The following is a 27,355-nucleotide window of genomic DNA, read 5'->3' as shown; positions in this document are numbered from 1 at the left end:
ATTGTCTAAGAAGACATTGAAAAATCAAACTTATTTGCTGAAATTTTCAAAAACTAATCACTTTTATTAATTTTATAGAGCCGGACAGGAAAAGATCATAAATGAACAAGATAAGGACTCGGATATGCAGTTTATTAAAACGGAACTTGATAGGGATGCAGATATTCGATCTCTGATAGCGGATAACCAATTACTTAGATTAATTTAAAAGTTTTATTTTAAACTTTATTTTGTTCGTCACAAAATTTTATATATAAAATTTTAGGGCTGGAATATGCTTTCGTCACTAGACTTTTACCTCGTTTTTTTTTCGTGATATTTAAGTACAACGTCGGAAAATAAAATAGCAGTGCCTGAGTATAGGGTATCCTAAATTCGAGTACACTCGGTTCTGATCAGTATTTGGCATCAGTGGATCGAACATTCAAGAACACACACGATAAGCTTGTTTACGAACTAAAAGTAATGCTGATAATTTCAAATCGTATGATTTGAATTTGGACTATGCCAAAAATCTAGAGTTAAGTCGGGTCAATTCAAATAATCGTATATTCAAGAAATTCATGCTAGTGTATATATATACATATTTTTACATATATGACAAGTGTATAAAAAGCTTGTGATGTCTGGATTCACTTTAGTTTTCATTTATTCTCAACAAGTGAAGTTTTGACTCAGTCAGTCTTATTAAACATTCAGTCAAATTAAGTGGCATAATGTTGCAGAATACTATTTGTATATTCCTAATGTTGAGTGCCTTCACTTTCTTATCTGATGCAACTACACCTCCTCCATCTAAAGAGGTCAATATATTAAATTCAATAAGTTCTCAGTTGTCCGAAATAAGGTAAGTTGAACTAATCATAAGTTCCGGTTTTTCAATGTGTCTTATTTAATTTATTTTCAAATCTTTTTTATAAAGTTTCGTGTTTGATAAAGTGTTCCATAAGCAATTTAAGATTCGTTAATATCCGTAATTCATAAATTCAGTAATATCCAAAAGTTTTGAGCCAAAACTTCAAAAAAGTTAAATATGATTTGATAGAATATTTTATTAAAAGCAGCGGGAATAATTATGGTGCATTTACACTAGTTGACAAACAAGTCAATTTTGATGTCAACGTTGTCAATCCTAGTGTAATCAATCCTAGGTCAACTCAGTCAACACAGCCAACTGTTGCGTTAACTGCAAATTGACAATGCGAAAAACGCCAGTTGACATTGTCAGTGTAAACATAGTGTAAGCACAGTGTAAACGCTTTATGTCAACAGTTGACGTCAAAATTGACACGTTGACAATGAAAATTCAAATTGACTTCATGTTCAGATTAGAGGTGGCAACACCTTTGGTCAACTAAGTCAACTAATGAACACGCAAATAATGCGTTGACGCAGGCTGTCAACTGTTGACTTTGCTTTCTCAACTGCTTGCTCAACTGCTTGCTCAACTGCTTTATTCATAAATCACATTCGACTTGTAATTCGGATGAACTTATATACCCTATAGTGCTTAAAACTCACATTGCTCTATTTTTCATACTGACAGATTATCTTACACATAAAGTTTAAGAAAAACCGAACCTAAATGTCAAAATATTCCTAATTTAATTCATTTATTATTTTACTAGAGCTGGACAGGGAAAGATGATGAATAAACTTGCTGAGGACTCTGAATCTCAACTTATCCGAGCGGATATCCAAATGAAAAGCAACTTCTTTACGGAGCAGGAGCGTCAGAGAATTTTACATAGCCCACACAATTGTACAGAAGCCAAGTCTAGTGGGATTAATGAAATACTCCTCCCCAAATTTAGTAGTCAACCTTTTAAAGTTGCCTGCGATGCGGAAACCCAAGGAGGAGGTTGGACCATTATCCTGAGAAGGATGGATGGTAGTGTAAATTTTAATCGAAACTGGACGGAATATAAAAATGGATTTGGTAATCTAAATGGCGAGTTCTTCATTGGCTTGGACAAGATTCATGAAATAACGGCAGAAAGAAGTCAAGAGTTACTCTTTCTTCTTGAGGACTTTGAAGGCGACAAGGCATTTGAGAAGTACGATAAATTCGCAATTGGAAACGAGTCTCAACAATATCAATTACACACTTTGGGCAAAGCCAGTGGAACTGCAGGTGATTCATTCCATTGGCATCGTGGCAGCAAATTTTCTACATTCGATCGGCATAATGATGGTTATTCGTTTATACAATGCGCCATACTAAGGAATGGCGCCTGGTGGTATCGTTCCGACGGTTTTTGTCAATTCTGGTATGATTTAATGTTAATTATTTTTTAAGACCTCGATTATTAATTCGAATTCTTACAGCAAATTGACGGGAACATACGGAAACAACGATTATGACAAAGGCGTCAATTGGGACACATTTCGGGGATCTGAATACTCCTTGAAGAAGGCCGTTATGATGATTCGGCCCAGAAAATGAATTCCTAATTCTTAAAAGCAGTTTCTAAAGAATTTAAATAAAAACCATTGTAATTCTCTGTATTGTTCTCTCTTTTCTTATTGCTTATGTTATTCTCTCCCTCTCTTTATATCTTTGCCTTTATGCCTGAATTATTTCTCTCTCCATCCACAATACGATTTTCGATGCCTCCGTTTCTCTCCCTTTCTCCTTCCATTTTATTGCCACTCTCCCTCGCTATCTCACTTTACCTCTCTCTCTCATAGGAACGATCGGTCGTAAATTTATTTATTTATTTATTTATTGTCAAACTATAAGCAGGCGAGACTTAACTATACATTTAAATTAACAAATAAATAAAATATAAATATAAATATTCTGGGAGTATCTAAAATGAAAAAGAAAGCGATTGGTCCAACATTTGTTGCAAGGATTGGGGAAAACCCAGAAAAACCCAATCAGACCAAGATAAAAATTAGAGATTAGTTAGAAATACTAATATTGAGGCTTCAATAGTAAGCGAAGAACACTCGAAACTAATCGGAACTACGGTATAGATTGTTATAATCAGCACACAGAATACGAAGAGGTTCAGTCAAAGCCTTGACCCTGTAGTAATTTATGGACGAACATTACTGCAAGCATGATTCTACGATTAGTAAGAGAGGGAAGATTGACTAAGCGTAGTCTTCTAGAGTATGAAGGCATCTGAATTTCTGAGTTCCAGATGTATATAAAAGCCTAGTAATATAGGGACCATCAAATTCCTTGGAGCATCGCTTAATAAACCCAAGAACTCCCATTGCTTTATTGACTGCAACAGCAATATGTTTATCGAACTTCAGTATATGATCTAGAATTATTCCCAAATCATTTACTGAGCGTTTAGAATCATTTTCGGAATCATTTAAGCATTGCAAGATAATGCCATTAAGTGAATACCGACAAATAGTTTAAAAATGAAGTTTTGAAACTTACTCTTTGAGTTCTGTTACTTAAATAATTGGATATCCAAAAAAGAAGACTATTGGTGAAGTCGAGAAGTTCAAGCTTATGAATTAGTAGGGAGTGATTTACAGAATCGAAAGCTTTACTAAAATCCGCATCTTTTTCTTGAACCCTTCAATCGCAAGAGAAGTAAACTCAAGAAGGTTAGTGGTTGTCGATCTACATCTCATAAACCCATGCTGAGTAGGGGAGATAATAGAACCACATACATAAATGTTGAAGATGAGAAGTTATTATTTGCTCAAGCAACTTAGAAATTGCAGAAAGCTCAGCAATACTAAAATTCTGATCGTCGCACTTAATACTCTTTTTTTGAGGGAATATAAGTCAACTTTTATTATGGGAAAGCTTGTTTGTTTTTAGAGATATCTGAACCAATCTGAAACAATACTCATTTATTGTACACTATATCGTATAGCAAGCATATTAAAGATTGTTCGATATTTATCATTATAATTACTTATAATTATGGAGTAGTAAGATATTTATTATTGTCTCTGGAAATATCTCAATCAACTTCGTAGATTTGGAATTGTATGTTATATATAACCTATAGCTGTGATTGGAACACTCAATGGAATCTTAATTTAATTTTGTTTTATTTTAGCTAGCGATATACCCCAGCACACTTCTCGGCACACTTACAGGGTATACTCATACTAAAATTGACTAGAATAACTAAAAATTGTGTGTAGTAAGCTAGAAACTACTAAAATGTCCAAAAATACTGCAAGAAACTAAAAAGAGATTATTTTTATTTAAACATATGTTTAATTATATGTAAAAACATAAAAGTTTTGAGAGCTTAACATATTCAACAATGGTTAAAGTTTAATTTATAAAAGAAAAAAATGCGCTTTGATTGTAGCTAGCGATATACCCCACACGCTTACAGGGTATACTCACATGAAAATTGATCATTTGACAAGTTTGTGTAATAAGCCAATAATATAAAAAAAACTATCAAAATTATTAATTACTTATTATTTCATAACTATTTATTTGATTAAAAAATAATTGTTGAGAGTACTTGACAGTATTTGAAGATTGATGCGGTTTAATTTATCGGAAAAGAATGCAGCTTAATTTTAGCTAACGATATACCCCACTGCTTGGCACACTTACAGGGTATACGAGTACTCACATGAAAATTGACCATCTTATGTATCTGGCTGCAACAGTTGGCAGCTGTTGTTGGCGCTCTGTTTTCCTTTCCCTTTCCCTTTCGCTTCCCCTACCTCTACCCCTGCCACCCTTTTACCCTGTAGCTGCCACGTGGCAGTGGCATTGACTGAAGTGCAACATGGGATGTGGCAAGCTGATCGTGAGGCAAATTTGAATATCATAAATTTATAAATATCATCATTGAATATATCTTTTTATATTTTTCCCAATCTCTCTCTCTCTCTCTGTCTCTCTCTCTGTGTGTGTGTGTGGGTTGAAACTGTGCCAAATACCGAACGACAGAGACGACAACTCGACAGTTGCGATTTGTGCGTCGCGGCGACTCGAACAACGCGTGAAAAATTGTCGAGAAAAATCTTGTTTTCATTTTGATTTATTTATATTTGTTGTTTGTTGCTACATTATCACTATCTGTGTTTTGTTGTGCATTGAGTTTTGGTGTAAACAGTTGAGAGTGTAAATTAAATGACAACTTGTTAAACACAACTATTAAACGTGTCTCTCTCTCTCTCTCTCTCTCTCGCTCTCTCTCAACATTTTCACATTTTCCAGCACTTTTCATGCTGAGCGCGCGTTCAATTATCAATTAAAATCAATTAAAACGAGGAAAATGCCAGCGAGAAAAAATGTAAACATTGATAGAGTTTCTCCCGGGCAGGCCTAGGGGGCGTAACAGGCGTACAAAAAAAAAAAAAAGGAGTGGCATGTCTGCGCTTGCAGCATAATTACATATTAATTTACCACACAATAAATATACATATTAAATGCCCACTGTATGCATCTCTCTCTCTCTCTCTCACTCTTTCTCTCTATCCCCCTCTCTCTCTCTCTCTCTCTCTCTTTCCATCTCCTTCTCTTTTTGTAAACATTTTAATGGCATGGCAAATGAAAATGCCAAATGTAAATGCAAACAGAAACACGAAACGCATTTTATTAGTATTTTAATTTAATTGATTTGTTTTCTTCTTCTTTTTAATTGCTTTATTTATTTATCCAAATTTTTGTTAGTTTATTTTGCACTCAAGCTCAATTTATTTACTTGTTTCATTGCATCTATATAGCATATTTATAATTTAATTAAATTTGGTATTTATTTATAGATTTTTTGATGACTTTCTATGTCTTTTGAGTTAATTTTATTTATTTGTTTTATTGGACCTATCAATTTCTTTTAATATCTATTTGTTTATTTTATTTTTCTTAGCTACGCTTTTTTTTATAAACTTTTTGCAGTTTTTATAATTATTTTTCTATTTCTTTAATTTATTATCAATTTATGTATTTTCGTTTGCATATTTATATTTATTTTCAATGCAATTTAACTGATGAATATTTGTACTTTATTGTTTTTGTTGTAAATATCTGTTTAGTACTTTTTGACATACTTTCTAAATATTTCGAATCATATAAATATTTATTTTTGAAGTATTTCTTAGTTTTTTTGCTTTATTAAAATTACCTACAATACAGATACTCTTGATACAAATTAATATGCTTCAAGAACTCTAACAATATTTTGGGATTCTATTCAAATATCAATTCCACTCCGTTTCAATCTCATTTGTTATGCTTTGATATAATTTTAAATTCATTCGCAGCTAATTGAAATGCATAAAAATAAATTGACTGCGATTCGGGGCTACCCCAAGAGAGAGAGGGAAACAGACAGAGACAGAGACAGAGACAGAGAGAGAGAGAGAGAGAGAGATTTCCCTCAGCTGCACCACCGTCTTCATCAGCGGTACCACCGTTTCCCAGCCACACGCCATTTTAGCGTCTTCCGTTTCTATTTTTAGCTGACACAATCGGTGAACAACAATTTTCAATAGATCTATAAATACAAATCTTCGTCGCACTTCTCTTCACGCTTCCCTCTTTGCACAATCAAGCACCTCAATCACCTTTCAATCAATTGCAAAGATCGATCAACTTTTTTTTATAGATCACTAGTGCATTTTAAGTTTGAAAATTAAAATCAATATTTCAATCAACCAAGTTTCTACATTGCAAAATAAGTCACTTTTTATTTGATCGAGAATATATATAGTTACTTTATGCAAGCAAAAACCAAACGGATCTACTTGGATTAAAGAGGAAACTACTTACCAAGTTTGGAATTTCTAGTTCTCATAGTTTGCTTTAAACAGGTTCATAAATGATTTGTGTTCAGCGTCTCGACTCGAAGCAGTGCATATGCTGTGTTAAGTCTGTTGTTTTCTACTCGACGATGAAGCTGAATAATATATTCTGATCATAAATCAAAAAATGTGTACATTATCTGAATAATAGAAGTGCTTCTCTTTTCAGGGGATATATTTATAAATATATATAATTATGAAAAAATAGATGGGGAGAAAATTTTATAAATATGAGTATACAATATACATATATATCAGATGATTTTGAAGTATCAATTCAATTTTATTTTTATATTCAGAGCCAAAATAAAATACATAAAATTTATTTATATTTCAAGTGATCAATTAATCAATGATCAATCAAAAGGAGAATATTATTTAGCAATACTTAGACTCACCAGGCACTGCCGTCGTTGAGCTCAAGATGACGAAGAGTCTAACCTTGATATGCTTAGTAAAAAAAATAAAAATAGTAATATCGAGGGTTATACATACTTTTGATCTATTTTAGTGGGCTCGATTACATTATTTCATTTCTATTTTCTTTTAGACAAACTTATACAGTAATTTTCTTTTCAGCTACAATTTTAGTTAAGCATTTGTATAAAAAAATTAACATTATTTTTTAATTGTTTGAATTTAGTTATTTTCCCATAAGGGTTAATTTGCATTTCAATGCAGTTTTCTTTTAAATTTTTAGTGACATGTTCGTGTCTTTTTAAAGACCACCACTGAGTGGATATATTTAGCTGCACAGCACTGTTTCTTTTACAATATTTGAGAATACAATTGTTCACATATTCTGTCCACTTCATAAATTTGGTAGTATGTATAAATAGCGACAGATTTTGAAAACTGAGGAAAGTTTGCTCGACAGTGGCCAAAATCCATGTAATATTTCCAAGACCAGGCAACAGGTACTAATAGGTCGGAACAGAAATGTGTTTCAAGGAAGCTGTCTCTGTGGCCGATCCACCAGATATATTAATGTTAGAACATTAATTATATATATTATATGTTTTATCTGGCACAAGAGACGCTGGCTTAATGTATTTTGCTAAATTCGAACTGCAGCTGATTAGCTAAGTGCTATCCGAATAGCTATACACGTATAGCAAGCATAGCATATTTATTTTAAACCGAAGTCATATTTATTTTAAATATGCGGAAAGTTAATTAAATCGTATTCGTATTCGAATGGAATATTTTTCGCATTTCCTTTAAATATTTTATTCAAGTTGAAGTAAAAACCGTATGTAGTTATTTTATTATTTCCCGATAATACTTGAGTTTATTATTTTTTTTAAATATTTTTCATATCATTCATATGTTAATTCAGTTGGCTTCATGGTTAGAGATTCCGACCTGCTTTTTCAGATCAAAGGCCTGGGTTCGAATCCCACTGTGTGCCGGAAAAGTTAGGAATCAAATTAAATTAAATCAAAAGTTTTTATGGTCATAAAAATAAAAAGAAAAAAAAATACAAAAAAAAGTTAATAAAAAAAAAAATTCAAAAAAAATCAAAATAATATAAACAAAATAAAAAATAGCAATATAGTTGAAATTCAATTATTTCACTCTTTATTTGACAAATTTAATCTGAAATATATTTAAATTGAATATATTCATGTTTTTTTGTGATTTTAATGTATCCACTAAATCCGTAAATCATGGAGTGAAATAGTTAAATCAATGTGAAAATATTAAAATTCCACAGCATTTTTCTATCAGTGTTATTAATATTGAGCAACACTTAAATTTTTCAAAAATTACGTTGTACCGAAATATTTGTTATAGGACGTTCCGGAACTGATATTTGTATTGGTTTGATTCTCTAGATTTATTCTAATAAAAAGAAGTATAAAAGAAAAGAGTTGAGATAATCTGCAGTTGCATATCAATAGACGATTAGTTGATTCTCTCCCCCTCTCTCACTCTCTTTAGAGGGTTCAATTACTGTTTTCTTTTCGTGCAGCAAGTGGCAAGTGGCACAAACAGACAAATCTGTGGCAATGTGGCAATGTGGCAATGTTTCACCTGTTGCCGCAACGCGACGCGTCGTTGTCATTGTCATGAGTGTCTTTTAATTGCCAGCTGTTGACAACAGACTCCTCCTCCTTCTCCTTCTCCGTCTACCCAGTACCCCCTACCCCCTACCCTCTACGACCCTGACAGTCTTCTCAACAACACAGCAGACGCACATACACTGAAAAAAAAACTATTGAGACAGCAAGAAATAACAAGAGATAACAATGAGATAACAATATTCGTTTTAATCTGTGGAAACGATGAATTTTTTTCAGAGTTTCCTTGACTTATTCAACATAATGAACAAATTTAAGATATTGTTTTTTATAAAATATGTCCGCCCCCTGCTCGCATAGCTCGCGGAATTAAAAAAGTTTAAAGAGAAACACTTGTTGTATTTTTCTTGAACAAATTTCTTCAACGAAAGCATAAATTACAATTTCAATTATTTAAATTACAATTTTAATTATTATTGAAATGTTTTTACTTTAATGCTAGCTAAGTACTATTGACCTAGAGTAATTTAAAATTATTAGATATGTCTTTTAATCAAAATTAAATTATAAAAATGAATACTGCAAAGAATATAAATGAAAAACATATTAATAATAAACAAAAAATTATTAAATTATGCAACATTTGTTGCATGAATTGGGGAAAACCCAAATCAAATAATATAATAATATAATATTGGTATTAGTTATTGTATTAATATAATACTAAGTATAAGTTTTAGAATATTCTGAGCATTCCAGAATTTTTGTGAAATGGCATTCAAATTAAATATGCTTTTTATTAATTTATTCAAATTAAAGTCAAGATTTTTTATAGTTTTTTTCATACTGAGCAATTTTCTCAATGTGTGAACTTTAACCCCCTTGCAAGCCTAATTTCACAAAACACCGTCTAGTTGCACGATAAAATTGTCTCAGCTGTGTTGTTCAAAAATTTCAGGATCCTAGATATTATGGTTTGGGCTATGCAATGATCAATGAGTAAGTGAGTCAGGACAAAGAGTTTTGTATATAAAGATTTCACAGTGAAATATCTTTTAAATTTAATTTAGATTTCAGAATTAGCATGGAATTAGTATGGAATTTATTTTGATATTTAAAATGTTACATTTTAAGGCGAAATTTATCTAATCCTAAATAAAACCTGAATTCATGCAAAAAAAATCAAAGTGCAAATACTGAGACTAACATTGGCTTATGTTTTCCCAGTGTAGCATTTGGGAAGCGCGATAAAGGAGGAGGGGCGAAGGTGTGATTGGGGGAAGGGGAGGGGCAGGATTGGGCCATTGGCCATGTGATTAATGAGCCGAACACGAACATGGCAGAGCAATTAGAATACAATTAGCAGGGAATGTGGTGGGCAGAGCCACATATCGCCATCGTATTTTGAGCAGCGCACAGTGGTAATTTTCGTCAATTTATCTCGAATTAGTTCAAGTTTTGAAGACGATAACAAAAGATCTCTGTTTTTTCAGTGTTTTTGAGCAATGTTCTCATCATAAAATCTAAGCTCTTAAATTTATTATATGCTTTAACAAGCTTATTTAATTAATCGTACCTTAAATAAATATTTCGAAACTATCATTTATATAAAAATATATATCCGTGACGAGTCTCATGTTTGTTAGGGATAAATCATCGTATAAATTGGCTTTTAAGATACAGATTTTTAGCAAGAAAGCTAAAAAATTCTAATAATATATATTTTTTTAATTTGAAGACATAAAAAGATATAAAAAAAACTATTTTTTTTTTAATTTAAAAGCTACAACCGATTCGGAATTGGTTCCTATTTTCATTTATTTTATAAATTTTTCAAATTTATAAAAATTATCATAAAAAAAAATTAAAAATTTTTCTTTTAAAATCTTAAAAATAGTTCTTTTCGCACTAAGAATTTTATCTAAATGATATCTGAGCCTTCACTATTTTTTAAAATTGATTTTTTATGAAAGTAAACAAAATTAAAATATATAAAATATTTTCATAAAACTTTCACTTATTTTTATATTAAATTTTTCTTTATTTTTAAAGATGACAAAGAAATACAAACATTTGTTGTTGTAATAATTTGAAATCGTAATTTAAATTAGCCTAAATTATGTTTCTCAATAAAAATTATAGACTTTTAAAAAAAATTCATGAATTATTGCGAGCTAGATTCTCTGAAAAGGACCACTGTGCGACGTCATTGTTTTGGGCATTTCCACTAATGAGCACTTTTGTTGTATGCCACATTTTCAGCAGAGGCGTCACCACAACAACAAGAACAAGAACAACAACAACAACAACAACAGGCAGCATAGGCAGCAACTACAACAAAAACAACAACAGGAAGAAGATGAAGAAGAGAAAGCTGCATATCGCGTGGAACAGTCAGAGATCTATGGCAGGTATTTGGTGGCAAATCGAGAGCTAGACGCAGGAGAATTGCTAATCACGGAGCAACCATTGGCCATTGGTCCCTGTGTGGGCTGTGAGCCCGTCTGTTTGGGCTGCTATAATCCCGTTCAGCTCGAGGATAAGCAGTACCGTTGTCCTGGCTGTGGTTTCCCACTGTGCGCTGCAAAGTGTCCAGGGATCAATCGGAAGAGCGGACACAGCGCCAGGGAGTGCGAGATTTATGGAAAGCACCGTTCAAAGGCGGCCGATTTACTTCGGGTTGGGGTATCACCCGACCAGGTGAGAGATCTCTGTGGTCCTTGTGTAAATCTATCAAGTTAATTTCAAATTTATCTATTATGTATTCATAGAACAATTTCATTTAATTATTTATTATATTTTTGTCGCTAATTGTTTGCATTATTATATTTATTACTGAATAACTACAAATTATAAGAACAGTTTGAAGTTTTTGAAAATTGACATTGATAGAAAATACATTTTTTTTTTTTAAATTTTGAGGCAGAATCAAATTAGAGGTCAAAACAAGACAAAATTAACATTCCACGATGTAATCGGTTAAGATTTGACAAAGTTGAACAGTTTAAAATTATTGAAAAGTGTCAAAGTGAAAGTAAAGGGAAAGTAGACAATTTGGAAGCATAATTAAATTAGATTTAAGCAGATTAGAATAAATTCACTATCTGGGCCGAATCATCATAACGGCCTTCTTCAGGGAGTATTTAGGTCCCCGAAAGGAGTACCAAGTGACGCCTTCGTCTTCATCGTTGTTTCCGTATGTTCCCGTCAATTTGCTGTAAAAATTCGAGTTAGTAATCGAGGTTTTAAAAAAAAATTAAGATTAAATCATACCAGAATTGACAAAAACCGAAGGGAGTGTACCACCAGGCGCCAGTGAGTAGATCGGCGCAGTGTATATACGATTCACCATCATTATGCCGATCGAATGTAGAAAATTTGCCGCCACGATGGTGGTAGAATGAATTACCTGCAGTTCCACTGGCTTTGCCCAAAGTGTGTAATTCATATTGTTGAGACTCGTTTCCAATTGCGTATTTATCGTACTTCTCAAATCTCTTGTTGCCTTCAAAGTCCTCGAGAAGAACAAGTAATTCTTGATTTCTTTCTGCCGTCATTTCATGAATCTTGTCTAAACCCATGAAGAACTCGCCATTCAGATCACCAAATCCATTTTTATATTCCGTCCAGTTTCGATTAAAATTTACACTGCCATCCATCCTTCTCAGGATAATGGTCCAACCTCCTCCTTGGGTTTCCGCATCGCAGGCAACTTTAAAAGGTTGACTACTAAGTTTGGGGAGGAGTATTTCATTAATCCCACTAGACTTGGCTTCTGTACAATTGTGTGGGCTATGTAAAATTCTCTGACGCTCCTGCTCCGTAAAGAAGTTGCTTTTCATTTGGATATCCGCTCGGATAAGTTGAGATTCAGAGTCCTTAGCAAGATCATTTATCATCTTTCCCTGTCCAGCTCTAGTAAAATAATAAATGAATTAAATTAGGAATATTTTGACATTTAGGTTCGGTTTTTCTTAAACTTTATGTGTAAGATAATCTGTCAGTATGAAAAATAGAGCAATGTGAGTTTTAAGCACTATAGGGTATATAAGTTCATCCGAATTACAAGTCGAATGTGATTTATGAATAAAGCAGTTGAGCAAGCAGTTGAGCAAGCAGTTGAGAAAGCAAAGTCAACAGTTGACAGCCTGCGTCAACGCATTATTTGCGTGTTCATTAGTTGACTTAGTTGACCAAAGGTGTTGCCACCTCTAATCTGAACATGAAGTCAATTTGAATTTTCATTGTCAACGTGTCAATTTTGACGTCAACTGTTGACATAAAGCGTTTACACTGTGCTTACACTATGTTTACACTGACATTGTCAACTGGCGTTTTTCGCATTGTCAATTTGCAGTTAACGCAACAGTTGGCTGTGTTGACTGAGTTGACCTAGGATTGATTACACTAGGATTGACAACGTTGACATCAAAATTGACTTGTTTGTCAACTAGTGTAAATGCACCATAATTATTCCCGCTGCTTTTAATAAAATATTCTATCAAATCATATTTAACTTTTTTGAAGTTTTGGCTCAAAACTTTTGGATATTACTTAATTTATGAATTACGGATATTAACGAGTCTTAAATTGCTTATGGAACACTTTATCAAACACGAAACTTTATAAAAAAGATTTGAAAATAAATTAAATAAGACACATTGAAAAACCGGAACTTATGATTAGTTCAACTTACCTTATTTCGGACAACTGAGAACTTATTGAATTTAATATATTGACCTCTTTAGATGGAGGAGGTGTAGTTGCATCAGATAAGAAAGTGAAGGCACTCAACATTAGGAATATACAAATAGTATTCTGCAACATTATGCCACTTAGTTTTACTTCTTGTTAAATAAGACTGACTGAGTCAAAACGTCACTTGTTGAGAATAAATGAAAACTAAAGTGAATCCAGACATCACAAGCTTTTTATACACTTGTCATATATGTAAAAATATGTATATATATATACACTAGCATGAATTTCTTGAATATACGATTATTTGACTTGACCCGACTTGACTCTAGATTTTTGGCATAGTCCAAATTCAAATCATACGATTTGAAATTATCAGCATTACTTTTAGTTCGTAAACAAGCTTATCATTTGAGTTCTTGAATGTTCGATCCACTGATCACAAGCACACATAAAACTTTTTGTACCAAAACTTAAGTTTCAATCAGTGATTGAAAATGCTATGCTACATCAGAGTATTTTTTTGAAGTGAAACTTCTATAGGCGCGTTGGGAGTGAATCGAAAATACGCTTGACCGCGTGTGTTACGAAAAACCGACACCATAAAAGAGAGCTTGATAAAGCTTTAATATGTTCTCTTAGATGCTCTCAGCACTGATTTATTATTAGGTTGGAATATCAAAGCTCTGACTTTGCTACTCCTAATTACATACATACACACATGTACATACATACATATGTATGTGTATGCAAAGCTCTAAGCTGCTCTTTCTACTCTGAGTCAAAAGCTCTAAGCTTGGCTTGCTTCTCGTTACGTTATCGCATGTTCCTCACGTGTTTGTTTTGCGCGTCATTTTAACATGTATGTATGAATGTATGTATGTATGTATGTACGTTTGTATGTACATATGTATAAGAATGGATTAGTTGAGTGCTTAATTTGTGCAAGTGAAACTTCGCACGCTCTTTGTTTAAGCATATGTATGTATGCATGTACATATGTCGTATGTATGTATGTATGTGTGTATGTATATGTACATATTCTATATGTTTATTTGTATAGTATGTACATATAGTGTGTTTGGTTTTCTATGTCTTGTAAGATCTATTTGCTCTTCACACGACGACAGTTTTCAATTACACAGCGAGAATTCTAGTGACAAGCAAACTTGTATAAAGAAGTGTGCAAAAGAAAAATGGAAAAATTGTCATCTTGAAGTAAAAAAAAACAGGCCACTACCGTATGCACTTTTAGGAAGTTTCACTTCTATCGCGTAACTTCTTACGCACATCTTTTTTTTATTTGCTGCCGCTATTGCTCTGATTTCGATCGGCTCTGAAGCACAGCAGAGAGAACAAAAACAAAACGGTTGCTCTCTAAGCAGCTCTGTATTTTGCCGCATACCTGATATTTCCGTTAAAGACGTTAATTTCAAATGATAAGAATTTATTTATTTTCCAATAGTGTCTTTACTAAGTATGTATATATATGAATGAAACATATTACAAAAATAAAACATTAAATAATAAGTGCATGTCTACCAAAACAAAATGTAGCGGTAAAATCTGATATGCGGCAAAATACAGAGCTGCTTAGAGAGCAACTACAAAGAGCGACTACGAAGCAGCAACGAGAGCAACAACTGAAGGGAAAGAGATAAAGAATGCATATGCTCTGTCGCATAAGCACAACAATTATTTTCGTTCGCTCATCTCGCACCTCGCATCTCGCATCTCGCTGTCGATGCTTGCGCTCTTACTACAACTACAAATAGTCAGCCGCACATTTGTTGCTTATGCTATTACTCTGTACTCCGACGTTCTGTGCTACAAAGCAGAGCAGAAGAGCAACCGTTTTGTTTTTGTGCTCTCTGCTGTGCTTCAGAGCCGATCGAAATAAGAGCAATAGCGGCAGCAGAGCAATATTTTTATTAGAATTGCCGCTATGTAGCAGCAAATGCAAACACTGGTTTCAATCCATCGTTCCTATGGCAGCTATAACTTTTCAACCCATAAAATTGGGGACCTGGAAATTATTTGAGAACTATAGATTTTCGGTGAAAACAGCATAGAATTGCCCGTAGGTTACGAATTAGTTATCATATTTATCATTTGAATGAAATTGTATTTATTGTTTGCATTATTACAATTTATATTTTTCTATAAATATTTTATATTAATATTGCATATATGTACAAAGAGAGCGAGAGAGAGCCAAATAGGAAAGAGATATATAAGGAAGTGGGTGAGAGAGTATTGAGAGAGAGGTAAAGTGAGATAGCGAGGGAGAGTGGCAAAAAAATGGAAGGAGAATGGGAGAGAAACGGAGGCATCGAAAATCGTATTGTGGATGGAGAGAGAAATAATGCAGGCATAAAGGCAAAGATATAAAGAGAGGGAGAGAATAACATAAGCAATTAGAAAAGAGAGAACAATATAGAGAATTACAATGGTTTTTATTTAAATTCTTTAGAAACTGCTTTTAAGAATTTGGAATTCACTTTTTGGGCCGAATCATCATAACGGCTGTCTTCAGGGAGTATTCAGATCCCCGAAATTCGTCCCAAGTGACGCCTTCGTCAAATTTGTTGTTTCCGTAGGTTCCCGTCAATTGGCTGTAAGAATTCGAGTTAATAATCGAGGTTTTAAAAAATAATTAAGATTAAATCATACCAGATTTGACAAGAACCGTCGGAACTGTACCACCAGGCGCCAGTCTTTAGTTCGGCGCAGTTTGTATCCGATCTACCATCATTATCCCGATCGAATGTAGAAAATTTGCCGCCACGATGCCATTTAAATGAATCACCTGCAGTTCCACTGGCATCTCCCAAAGTGTGTAATATATATTGTTGAGACTCGTTTCCAATTGCGAATTTCTCGTACTTCTCAAACGTTTTATTGCCCTCGAAGTCCTCGAGAAGAACAAGTAACTCTTGACTTCTTTCTGCCGTTATTTCATGTATCTTGTCCAAGCCAATGAAGAACTCGCCATTTAGATTACCAAATCCATTTTTATATTCCGTCCAGTTTCGATGAAAGTTAACACTGCCATCCATCCTTCTCAGGATAATGGTCCAACCTCCTCCTTGGGTTTCCGCATCGCAGGCAACTTTAAAAGGTTGACTACTAAATTTTGGTAGGAGTATTTCAATAATCCCACTAGACTTGGCGTCTGTACAATTGTGTGGTTGAAGTAACTTTCTATTACGCTTTTCCTTCGTTCTAAGATGTTGATTTTCATTTTTAAGCAATTGGATATTAGACTCCTTGGCAAGTACACTTTTCCTTTGGTCCTCTAACTCTGCATTTAAAGTCAGAATATTCGTTTCCTTATCAATTAAATCTTTATTTTTTTGCTGCAACTCCGTTCTCAGAGTTAGGATATCCGCTTTCAGTGATCGAATTTCTTTTTCCCTATCAATTATATCTTTTTTCTGTTTTTCGGTCTCCGCTCTACATTGATTATCCGATAACACCACATTTATATCTTTCGTTTGCTGTTCCATCATCGCTTTAATAAATTGGATATCCGCTCGGATAAGTTGAGATTCAGAGTCCTCAGCAAGTTTATTCATCATCTTTCCCTGTCCAGCTCTAGTAAAATAATAAATGAATTAAATTAGGAATATTTTGACATTTAGGTTCGGTTTTTCTTAAACTTTATGTGTAAGATAATCTGTCAGTATGAAAAATAGAGCAATGTGAATTTTAAGCACTATAGGATATATAAGTTTATCCGAAATCTGAACATGAAGTCAATTTGAATTTTCATTGTCAACGTGTCAATTTTGACGTCAACTGTTGACATAAAGCGTTTACACTGTGCTTACACTATGTTTACACTGACATTGTCAACTGGCGTTTTTCGCATTGTCAATTTGCAGTTAACGCAACAGTTGGCTGTGTTGACTGAGTTGACCGCTGTTTACACTAGGATTGACTACGTTGACATCAAAATTGACTTGTTTGTCAACTAGTGTAAATGCACCATAATTATTCCCGCTGCTTTTAATAAAATATTCTATCAAATCATATTTAACTTTTTTGAAGTTTTGGCTCAAAACTTTTGGATATTACTTAATTTATGAATTACGGATATTAACGAGTCTTAAATTGCTTATGGAACACTTTATCAAACACGAAACTTTATAAAAAAGATTTGAAAATAAATTAAATAAGACACATTGAAAAACCGGAACTTATGATTAGTTCAACTTACCTTATTTCGGACAACTGAGAACTTATTGAATTTAATACATTGGTCTCATTAGATGGAGGAAGTGTAGTTGCATCAGATAAGAAAGTGAAGGCACTCAACATTAGGAATATACAAATAATATTCTGCAACATTATGCCACTTAATTTGACTTCTTGTTAAATAAGACTGACTGAGTCAAAACGTCACTTGTTGAGAATAAATGAAAACTAAAGTGAATCCAGACATCACAAGCTTTTTATACACTTGTCATATATGTAAAAATATGTATATATATACACTAGCATGAATTTCCGATTTGACTCTAGAATTTTGGCATAGTCCAAATTCAAATCATACGATTTGAAATTATCAGCATTACTTATGTGTTCTATCCACTGATGCCAAATACTGATCACACCCACACAAAAAACTTTTAGTATAGAATTGCCCGTAGGTTACGAATTAGTTATCATATTTTGTGAACAAAAATGTATGATAATACATATGTATAGGCATACATATACTAAATTTGAATGAAAAAGTATTTATTGTTTGCATTATTACAGTTTCTATTTTTCTATAAATATTTCTTATTAATTTTGCACATATGTATATTATAATAATATTTAAATGAATGTATTCTTAAAAAAGCTAATAGATATCAAATATATTTCTATTTTTATCTGAAGTATTTCTATTTTTGAATTCATTTGCTAGAGATTCTATTTATTTTTTAATTTTCCAAAACGAAACGTATGTGTATTTAGGTGAGGGATCTGTATGAGCTGGTGCTGATTGTGAGAATCGTGCTGCTTCGGGAATCGGAGCCGGAGAAGTACGAGCTCATCCGACGCATGGAATCGCACACGGAACTGCGAAGGGAGAATGTCACATTGTGGCAACATTACGAGCAGAAAGTTGTGCGCCGATTGAAGGAGGAGTGGCAACTAACGGCAATTGGGACGGAGGCGGAGGCGGAGGAGTTGCACGAAATCTGTGGCATATTGGATGTCAACTGTTTTGAGATCGGACAGAGAGGCGCCAAGGCGCGTACGCTATATCCGAGCGCATTTCTGCTCGCGCACGACTGCAGTCCGAATACATCGCATACCGATGATCCCGAGTCCTTTGCCATTATCCTGCGCACCTCGCGTGTCGTGCGTGAGCAGGAGCCATTAACGCTCAGCTATGCGTACACGCTGCAGGGCACCTTGAAGCGTCGCACCTTCATCCAGGGCGGCAAGCTGTTCTGGTGCCAATGCCAGCGCTGTGCCGATCCCCGAGAGCTCGGTAGCGACTGCAGTGCCCTCGTCTGCCAGTCCTGTCAACAGGGAACGATCCGAGCCACAGCTCCACTCGAACAGACCGCCGATTGGGCGTAAGTATTTGCACGCGATCTTTAAATATCATTTAAAATGCAAATCTTCAACTTAAAAGAATATATATATATATATTCAAAATAACAGGGACTGAAAATAATGATTATTGTTCAAAATAGCAACACAACAAATCAACCATATGGAGAAGATCAATTTTTGTTTTGAATGTACCAAAATTTTTGTTATTTGTATATCTCTGCAAGCAGAGATTTATAAAAGAAAAAAATCAAAATTAATGGTTATTTAAAGACTTAATTTTTTAAATCACATTTATGAATTATTTGTGATCAAAAAAATTAAGAATAATAATTATTATTGATTTTTATTTTATTAATCTTTCATAAGAGTCTTTGATTTTTTTTTTTTTTTTGAACTAAAGTCTTTAAAGACTTTAAAGACTTTTATTTTGATAAATAAAATAAAAGTTTTTAAAGACTCTTACGATTTGAAAACTTTTGAATTAAAGTCTTTGTCAATATCTTGCTAACTAGCGGCAGTAAGACGCACAAGCACTCGAGCAAACAGCTGCCCATATCGTTTAAGCTTACAAAAATAAGCATCTAAAGTCGTATGTGACATTCGTACGCATTCAAAGTGAAAAAAAACACATGCCAAAATATGTTACAATTTTGACAAAAGGCATAAATTGTAGCTCTTGATTTTTATTATAAATGCTGTTCAGCTCGAGTTTGGGCAAAGGTTCGTTTTCAAGATATTCACAAAAAACCAAGGCATTCGCACGCTACAAAAAATAGAAGTCGCTTTCCCGGTGAAGCATTTCAACATTGAATTCAGCGAAACCTGACTGAATATTTTAATGCGACTAGTTTCAAAGTATTATGCATTGATGCATCTTAAGAAAGTTTTTTTTTTTTTTAATTCAAAAATATTGAGCAGTTTATTTTTTATTGAATTTTAGTCACGGTCGCACGCTACATGTCGCATGTGACACTTGGTTCCATCGCTGCCTTTATGTTTTTTGTAACTTTGTATGAAATATATTTATCTGTTTTAGTCATTTACGAGCTGTATTTCTTTATTTTACCATATGATACTGATGAGAGATGATGATTATAATACAAACACTCCATTTTGAAATTACATTTTTAAGAATACAGGCTAAATTTATTTAAATGTCGCATGATATAACCGTGAAAACATCCCTTACTAATGCACGTTTTCTTCTGCAGCTGTGATCGCTGTGATAATCGCCTGAGTGCTGTGAATCTGGAACGTCTCCTCGATCGCATTAACGACGATCTTGAGTCCATCGATGTGCACAACATTCCCGCACTGGAGAATTTTCTCACACGGTGAGCAACAAAACTAAAACTGTTTTCATTTCAATTTCGAATCATATTCAATTTCAAAACTAACCCAGATGCATTCTTAATTATTATTAAAAGTCACAGATTAATTTAAGTCACTGTACGGTCAGTATCTCTCTCTTACTATTTATCATTGTATTTATCTTTTAACATAACTGAATCAAGCTGTATTTTTTAAATCGATTTTAAAACTTGCAGGTACCGCGCAGTGCTGCGACCCAATCATTATCTTTTGCTCTCGGCCAAGTACTCGTTGTGCCAGATCTATGGCCGCATTGAGGGATATCTACTGCCCCAAATGTCCCAGGAGGATATAGCACGTAAGGAGCGATATTGTCGTGAGTTCCTCAAAATTATCGATCTACTTGAGCCGGGTCTAACTCGTCTAAGAGGTGAGACAATGAATAACAAATAATACCAAACTCACCTTATGAGATAACGGGGTGTAAGTGGGAGGGGCAAATTAAATGATTGCCGCTAATGGAGCCGTTGGGGTCTTTTGTAAAAATTCTAATCAAAAATACGCGTCGATTGATACCTTGATCACCCAAATCCGACAACTAGTTCAAAAGATAATTTAATTTGAAATTTTTAGTGGACTTCGCAAAATGAGATGAAAAAAGTGGAAGCGCTAAAAAAAACTTAGATTGGATAATGGGGTTTGATTAGTCTCCGAAAATCTAGAATTATTCTAATGTACACAGGTAACATTGAACTGAATATATACATTTTTCGATCGGTCAAAAGTCACGCTAAAGCACGAAAAACTTGTTTGTTTTTTGAGATATCTAAACTAATCTAATCTAAGTCGGACTTATACATCCTGACCAAAATTGGTTCAAATCGGTCCACTATATTATATAGCTGCCATAAGAAAGGTCGTCGATCACGTATTGGTAACAAAAACATTTTGTTATTTGAGATATCTTAACCAAACTAATAGAATATGCATTCGAGTTGGTTTTTTTTATTCTGATCAAATTTGGTTCAATGCGGTTCCATACATCATAGAGCTGCCATAGGAACAATCGGTAGGAAATCAGCGTTTATAAAAGAGTACCTGGGCACAGGGTATCCTACTGTCGAGCGTGCTTGACTGTAGCCGCATCTCACCGCGAGCAAAGTGAGCAGGGGGTGAAGCCCCCTTGTTTTTCTTATTTTAAATTCGAAATTACACACTATTATTAGTATTATTTGTCAAAATTGTTACATGGAATCGCAATTTAGATGTACTATTCACACATTTGTAATTTGTCACTTAGGACTCATCATGTATGAGCTGCATGCCCCGATTATGGTCCTAGCCCAGTTGGGCATGCAGTCGGGACGGATGACGAGACAGGAGTTTCAGCGAAGCATCAAGGAGGTCGTCAAGTTGCTCCAGGACAGCTCGCACATCCTTCAGATGGAACCTCCCGGTTCCAGTGAACACGAAATGGGAATCGCCGCCGCCGATGCACTCAGCAAAATGCGTGGCTAGTTATCAATAGTTTTTTGCAATGTTTACAGTATAAACATAGCTAAAATTCAAAAAGCAAACTGTACTTATGCTGTAAAAAAATTATATATTATATATACTTTAAAATAATATGGTTTTTGGAAAGCTATTTTCAAAAAATAAAAAAAATTAAATTGAAATTAAAAGTGAAGTGATAATTCCTTAGGTGTAAATTATATGACTCATTATTAAGCAGGAAATTAAAGTTAAGGTATAACTATTAAGCGTTTGTCCTAGCGTTTTAAGCAAAAGCCACCCCCTGGGTGGAAAGTACCTACAGTGACAACTTTGGGGCATGCCTCACAGACTTGCATCCAACTACAATCGATAACTGTAAGAAGCGCATTAAAAGCTGAAAATCTTACACTTGAATCGCATTGAAAAACTGCAAAAAAAAAAAACAATAGAAGAAAAAGACAGCTGAGGAGGGGAAACGGATAGCTGAGGAGGGAAGAGGATACACGACTTTCAAGGGGCAACAATTTTTAATTAGTCAACATTTTGGTATTGCTCCGTCGAACACAATGTAGTCAAGGCAAATCGAAATGATAAAACTGAAATCTCAGTCGCACTTTGTACGTCTTAAATCCCAGTATCCAAACGGGTACACAGGCTTATAAGTTTGAGACAATGTCTGTCTGTCCTTATAAACACCTACATAGATCTCACCATTGGTGAAAAAGTGTCAGTGAAAAATTGTTTATTATAATGACAAATTCACCGACGATGCAAAAGTGTAAAGTGAAAAGCGCTCGTTTTCAATTTTTTTTTTCATTTTAATATTTTTATTGTGGCGACAAATTCACGGATGGTGAAAAGTGTAGGTAACAGAAGCTATAGTAATATAGCACATTCACCGACGGTGAAAGTATGTTCGTGACAAAACGCGCATCTGACAAGAACTTGAATATATTTAATATTATGGCAAACTTACCGTTGGTGAAAGTGTCGGTGACCGGAACTTAAATATTAAAAAATTTTTTCCTGACGAGAAGTTGCATATTTTTGATTATATTGGCATATTCACCGATGGTGAAAATATTTATAAGAATAATTTTTTTTTTTTTTTTTTAAATTGTACGTTTCTCAAAATAATTAAAGCGCATACTGGGCACTTAATAGTCGAGCAGTTGGACTGTAGCATTCATACTTTCTTTTTGTCTCCATTTCCTTGTCGTTTTTTCTATTTACACTTCATTTTTGTTCAGCTGTTTTGTGCGTTTTTATGAAAGAACCATGAAGAATGTAATAAAAACCCGATAAAGGCAAAACACACAGAAAACTCTCTCAGTTTTCTCAGCAAGTCCAGAGAAATGCTTGGCCAAAAGACGAGCTGCTAAACTAATTGCGCAGCCAAACGGAAACGGAAATGGCAACGGAAACGAAAACGGAAACAGAGCTCAACTCGAATGTTGAAATCTCCATCTCCATCTCCATCTGCATCTCCATTCCAATCTTATGCACCAACTCCTTTTTCAACTCCTTCTTCCTTCTGCTTCCCACTCACATTGATAGTTGACAGCAAGTTGAACTTTTATCACAATGTTAATTAATGCTTGATGGCAACACACAATTCTCCTGTTGCCTGGCAACGCCTCACAACCTGCCCAAATCTCAGCTGAATTGTCTCGCAATGTTGTCACTTGTTAACGGCTTCTCATTAGCTGGTTAAGTGTAGCATTAACCCGTTTTTTTCCACCCCAATGAAATTGCCAAACTCCATGGAAACCTGAGCTGAAGACGTTCAACTATCTAGAAAAGGAAAGATACGAAAATTTAATTGTTGAGTTTATAAAATTAATTCTAAAAGATAATATTATTGGCATAGATGCTTTTGAAATTTTTTACGTATTTCTTATATGAAAATCATTAGTTTTGAACAATTTAATAAAACATTGACCATTATTATTATTAAAAACAAAAAATACCAACTCATATAATATTGTTTGTTCCTTGAGTTTTATATCTTCTTCAAAAATAATGATTGTTTTTGCTCAAAACTAAAAATTAAGTTGTAATTTTGACTTTCCCATGCATTTTACTAACTCAAAAATTGACTTACTGAGAATATACTAACTCAAGAATAAACCAAATTAAATCTATAGCTCACGTTAATTTTTTTTTTTTTTACATATTTCTTTTAAAAATAGAACTTTGTAATTTTTTGGCAACTATACTTAGTTGAATAAGTTGTAAATTAGAAAAAGCCAATATAAAACTTTTTTTAGCTCCATGGAATACAAGAAAACATTTTTCTCGCACCCTGTAAAGCATTAAAAAATCAAACACTAACAAATTTCACACTTTCAAGCTCTCTTCTATTTTATTTTATTTAATGCCACTAACAACAAGTGCATAATTTAAATGTAACCAGTAACGAAGTAGCTTTAAGCTGAATAACCCAATAACTTTCCCTCCAACAACTCCAACTCCGACTGCTCAGACATATCCGACAACATATTGGGAGCATAAGGTTGTAACAAGTAAGGGAAACATTATTAAAAATGCATTGAATTTCTTTATTTCATAATCACACTTTGTTCAACAGCAAACACAACAACACACGAAAGAGGACGAAGAAAAAAGGATAAAAATAACTAGTCGGCCGGTGCTACAGTCGAGCATACTCGACTGTCGGAGACCCCGACTTGATTTTCGCCCGATCGGTCCTATGACAGCTATATGATATAGTGGTCCGATTTGAACCAACTTTGGACACGGTATATAAAACCAAGTTTTATGTATATTCTATCAGTTTGGTTACGATATCTCAAAAAACAAAAAAGTTGTTCATACTAAGACTTGATTTTCACTCGATTGGTCCTATGACAGCTATATGATATAGTGGTTCGATTTGAACCAACTTTGGGCAGGATATATAAAACCAAGTCATATGTTTATTGTATCAGTTTGGTTGCAATATCTCATTAAACAAAAAAGTTTTTCATACTAAAACTTGATTTTCGACCGATTGTTCCTATGGGCGCTATATGATATAGTGGTCCGATTCAAAAAAGAAACAAACTTGACCTGCCTGCAAGATAGAGGAATCTACATACCAAATTTGGTGTCACTAGCTTTTAAATTGTTCTTATAATTTGGATATGAAATTTTTTTTTTCGATTTGTGGGCGATAAAGAGGGCGTGTCCAAATTTTGAAACAAACTTGATCTGATTGCAATATAGAGGAACCTACATACCAAGTTTGGGGTCTCTAGCTCTTATAGTCTCCGAGATCTAGGTGTTCATACAGACAGACAGACAGACATGCAGACAGACAGACGGACAGACGGACATTGCTATATCGACTCGGCTGTTGATGCTGATCAAGAATATATATACTTTATAGGGTCTGCCACGCCTCCTTCTGCCTGTTACGCACATATTCGTTAAAACAAACCTAATAGACCCCTGTACTTTTTTTAAGTACGGGGTCTAATAACAATAACAGCAATAACCATATATTATCTCACACAGGATCCACTTGCAGATACAAATACAAATACAGATACAGATACAGATGCAGATATAGATACAGCTACTGTTGAGCTGAGCTGAGTTGAGTTGAGATAAAGATGCAGATGCACATTCGACAGTCACAAGTGTCAGTCGGCAATTTGAGTGCCACAGGCAGTCGAAGGGGCGGGACCAGAAAAGAGGGGGAGGATTGACATGGGAATACCCAGTTGGAAAAAAAAACGCAGAGAATTCCCCAACAACAAAATGAGGTCAAAGTTGAAGCAGAGTACAATTTGTTTATAAGTTTTAAGCAGGGAATAAACCATTAACCATACAAATTAACATTAACCATTACATTTTAAAACCTAATACCGAAAACGGAACCGAATCCATTAATTTAAAACTTCTTTTTTAAGAAAATTTTAAATTTTTAATCTCAAGTTTTAACTTTTAATCAACTCCTGATATCGTAATTAGTATAAAACAACACATTAAAACTGATTCTGAGACATTTCATTTTCTTGTAAAAAATCATGTGAAATTCAACAAAAATTTTGAGTTCAAAGTTGCCAAGTCCAGAGTCTGACCAACTTCAAATTGACATAACTTTGTCAAAACTAAATCGATTTTCAAGTAGAATGTCATTTTGATCATGGTTTGGCATATTTATTCATTCTGCATTCAAATTTAATTGATTTTGTAAAAAAAATTATTTGCCTCAAAATCTTAGGTTCGATGCTAAGGGTCCCCCCTTTGATATTTTGAAAATTGAAAATTTTAAATCTCAAGTTTTCACTTTTAATCAACTTCTTATATCATAATTAGCATAAAACAACACTTTAAACTTGAGTCGGAGACATTTTATTTTCTTGTAAAAAATCATGTGAAATTGAACAAAAATTTGGACTTGTAAAGTTTCTAGATCAAAAGTCTGATTAGCTTCAAACATTCATGACTTTGTCAAAACTGAACCAATCTTTTGACGGAATATCATTTTAAACATGGTTTGGCTTTTAAACTCATTCTGCAGTTTAATTTTAACTAATATCGATTTGAAATAATTTTTGAAATCGGCTGCTTTTTTATCAGTGTAGGGAAAGGGAGAGATGGAAAGACATTATATTAATGCAGTATGTGGAAAGCAGCTTCTTTGCAGTTTCCCTAAGCTCTTCATTAGAGAGATTCCATTGTATGCAAAATGCTGAAAACAGATTCCACATGGAAATGGTGGAAAAAAAAACCCAGGAGAAATACTTTGTTGCTCCCGAGTCCCACTGGGCTCTAAAAATGTGTGCATGTGTGTGTGTGTGTGTGTGTAGGTGTGTGTGTGTGAGTGTTGAGTATAGGTGAGTCTACAAGGGCATAAATGAAAGAAAAACAAGAAGCGGCAACAACTAAAAGCGTACGATAAATATAAATTGCATTGTGCAATAATCTTCAAAGTGCAACAAAGTAAAAACAACAACGACAATGATGACAACAACAACAATAACTGCAACAACATCAACAAAAACAACGATGGCTACAAGAGGCGCCACAATAACAACAACATATATAAGTACAATGCGAATCTGAATCTGCTGCATGGAAACCGCATAAAAAATATTATAAGACGACTCCAGAGCAACCAGGAGAAGTGCAACAACAGCAACAACAACAGCAAGAAAATGAAGAAGAAGAAGAATAACAACAACGATAACATCAGCGACGCTGTCGCACTATGGAATGATTTCCAAAAACATCTGATTAAAAATCAAAGATCGCATTGCTCCGCTTCACAGCAAAATAATAATATTTTGTGTTGTGTTTTTCAATTTTAGTGTATAAAATAAATAAAAAAAAGGGTTATTGGTATTGGGTAAAAACTTAAATGATATGTCGATGTCGATATTATAGTATGTTGATTTTGAAGTCAAAAACTATATAGTAATTTTTTTTTTCAGCTGCTTTTGATCGACCTGGGATAAATGAAAGTAGAATAACATATATAATCATACACAAGAAAAAACGAA

At 33.8% G+C, this 27,355-nt stretch overlaps 3 protein-coding genes and 1 long non-coding RNA gene across 8 annotated transcripts in view; 2 read left to right on the top strand and 2 right to left on the bottom strand.

Moving 5' to 3' along the window:
* The window catches only part of LOC117786953 (microfibril-associated glycoprotein 4-like), a 70,208-nt gene extending 67,700 nt beyond the window's left edge, over positions 1–2,508 (top strand). Inside the window, exons 1-3 of one of the 3 annotated variants that reach the window (XM_034625402.1) lie at positions 688–847; positions 1,629–2,270; positions 2,329–2,508. In XM_034625402.1, coding sequence (XP_034481293.1) covers positions 717–847; positions 1,629–2,270; positions 2,329–2,446 — 891 coding nt within the window. In that variant the 5' untranslated portion in view covers positions 688–716 and the 3' untranslated portion in view covers positions 2,447–2,508. Of the gene's footprint in view, positions 1–687; positions 848–1,628; positions 2,271–2,328 lie in introns of those variants that run through there. The other 2 variants (XM_034625409.1, XM_034625387.1) reach the window with 2 other exon arrangements.
* Positions 2,509–4,930: 2,422 nt separating this feature from the next.
* LOC117786877 (SET domain-containing protein SmydA-8) lies at positions 4,931–21,983 on the top strand. Its single transcript, XM_034625299.1, has 7 exons — positions 4,931–5,124; positions 5,159–5,246; positions 11,043–11,480; positions 18,447–19,057; positions 20,249–20,371; positions 20,585–20,778; positions 21,649–21,983. The coding sequence occupies exons 2-7, from the start codon at positions 5,229–5,231 to the stop codon at positions 21,864–21,866; spliced, it is 1,602 nt and encodes a 533-aa protein (XP_034481190.1). The 5' UTR covers positions 4,931–5,124; positions 5,159–5,228; the 3' UTR covers positions 21,867–21,983.
* Positions 11,854–17,885, bottom strand: LOC117786898 (ficolin-1-like). 3 transcript variants are annotated; one of them, XM_034625324.1, is made up of 3 exons: positions 17,701–17,885; positions 16,152–17,075; positions 11,854–11,995 (listed from the first exon to the last, which is right to left on the bottom strand). In XM_034625324.1, exons 1-3 carry the CDS (start codon positions 17,829–17,831, stop codon positions 11,881–11,883), a joined length of 1,170 nt encoding a protein of 389 aa, XP_034481215.1. In that variant the 5' UTR covers positions 17,832–17,885; the 3' UTR covers positions 11,854–11,880. The 3 variants fall into 3 exon arrangements, with proteins under 3 accessions (XP_034481215.1, XP_034481223.1, XP_034481208.1); XM_034625332.1 differs by lacking the exons at positions 16,152–17,075; positions 17,701–17,885 and adding exons at positions 12,054–12,695; positions 13,477–13,645; XM_034625317.1 differs by lacking the exon at positions 11,854–11,995 and adding an exon at positions 15,916–16,093.
* Positions 13,997–14,736, bottom strand: LOC117787087. Its single transcript, XR_004617663.1, has 2 exons — positions 14,196–14,736; positions 13,997–14,091 (listed from the first exon to the last, which is right to left on the bottom strand). It is a non-coding gene; the product is annotated as an uncharacterized LOC117787087 (long non-coding RNA).
* Positions 21,984–27,355: the final 5,372 nt, after the last annotated feature.

Source organism: Drosophila innubila, chromosome X (assembly GCF_004354385.1).
Source record: "Drosophila innubila isolate TH190305 chromosome X, UK_Dinn_1.0, whole genome shotgun sequence".
In the NCBI taxonomy this organism is placed as follows: Eukaryota; Metazoa; Arthropoda; class Insecta; order Diptera; family Drosophilidae; genus Drosophila; species Drosophila innubila.
This window is presented reverse-complemented; position numbering and strand designations above follow the sequence as displayed.

Bases quoted from the DNA above. Each gene is read 5' to 3' on its own strand.
- LOC117786877 (XM_034625299.1), top strand. The intron at 20,372-20,584 runs GTGAGCAACAAA...TAAAACTTGCAG, and splicing joins CTGGAGAATTTTCTCACACG to GTACCGCGCAGTGCTGCGAC. The intron at 20,779-21,648 runs GTGAGACAATGA...TTTGTCACTTAG, and splicing joins GGGTCTAACTCGTCTAAGAG to GACTCATCATGTATGAGCTG.
- LOC117786898 (XM_034625317.1), bottom strand. From the start codon at position 17,831: ATGTTGCAGAATATTATTTGTATATTCCTAATGTTGAGTGCCTTCACT. The intron at 17,076-17,700 runs GTAAGTTGAACT...TTATTTTACTAG, and splicing joins TCTCAGTTGTCCGAAATAAG to AGCTGGACAGGGAAAGATGA. The intron at 16,094-16,151 runs GTATGATTTAAT...GAATTCTTACAG, and splicing joins GACGGTTCTTGTCAAATCTG to CCAATTGACGGGAACCTACG.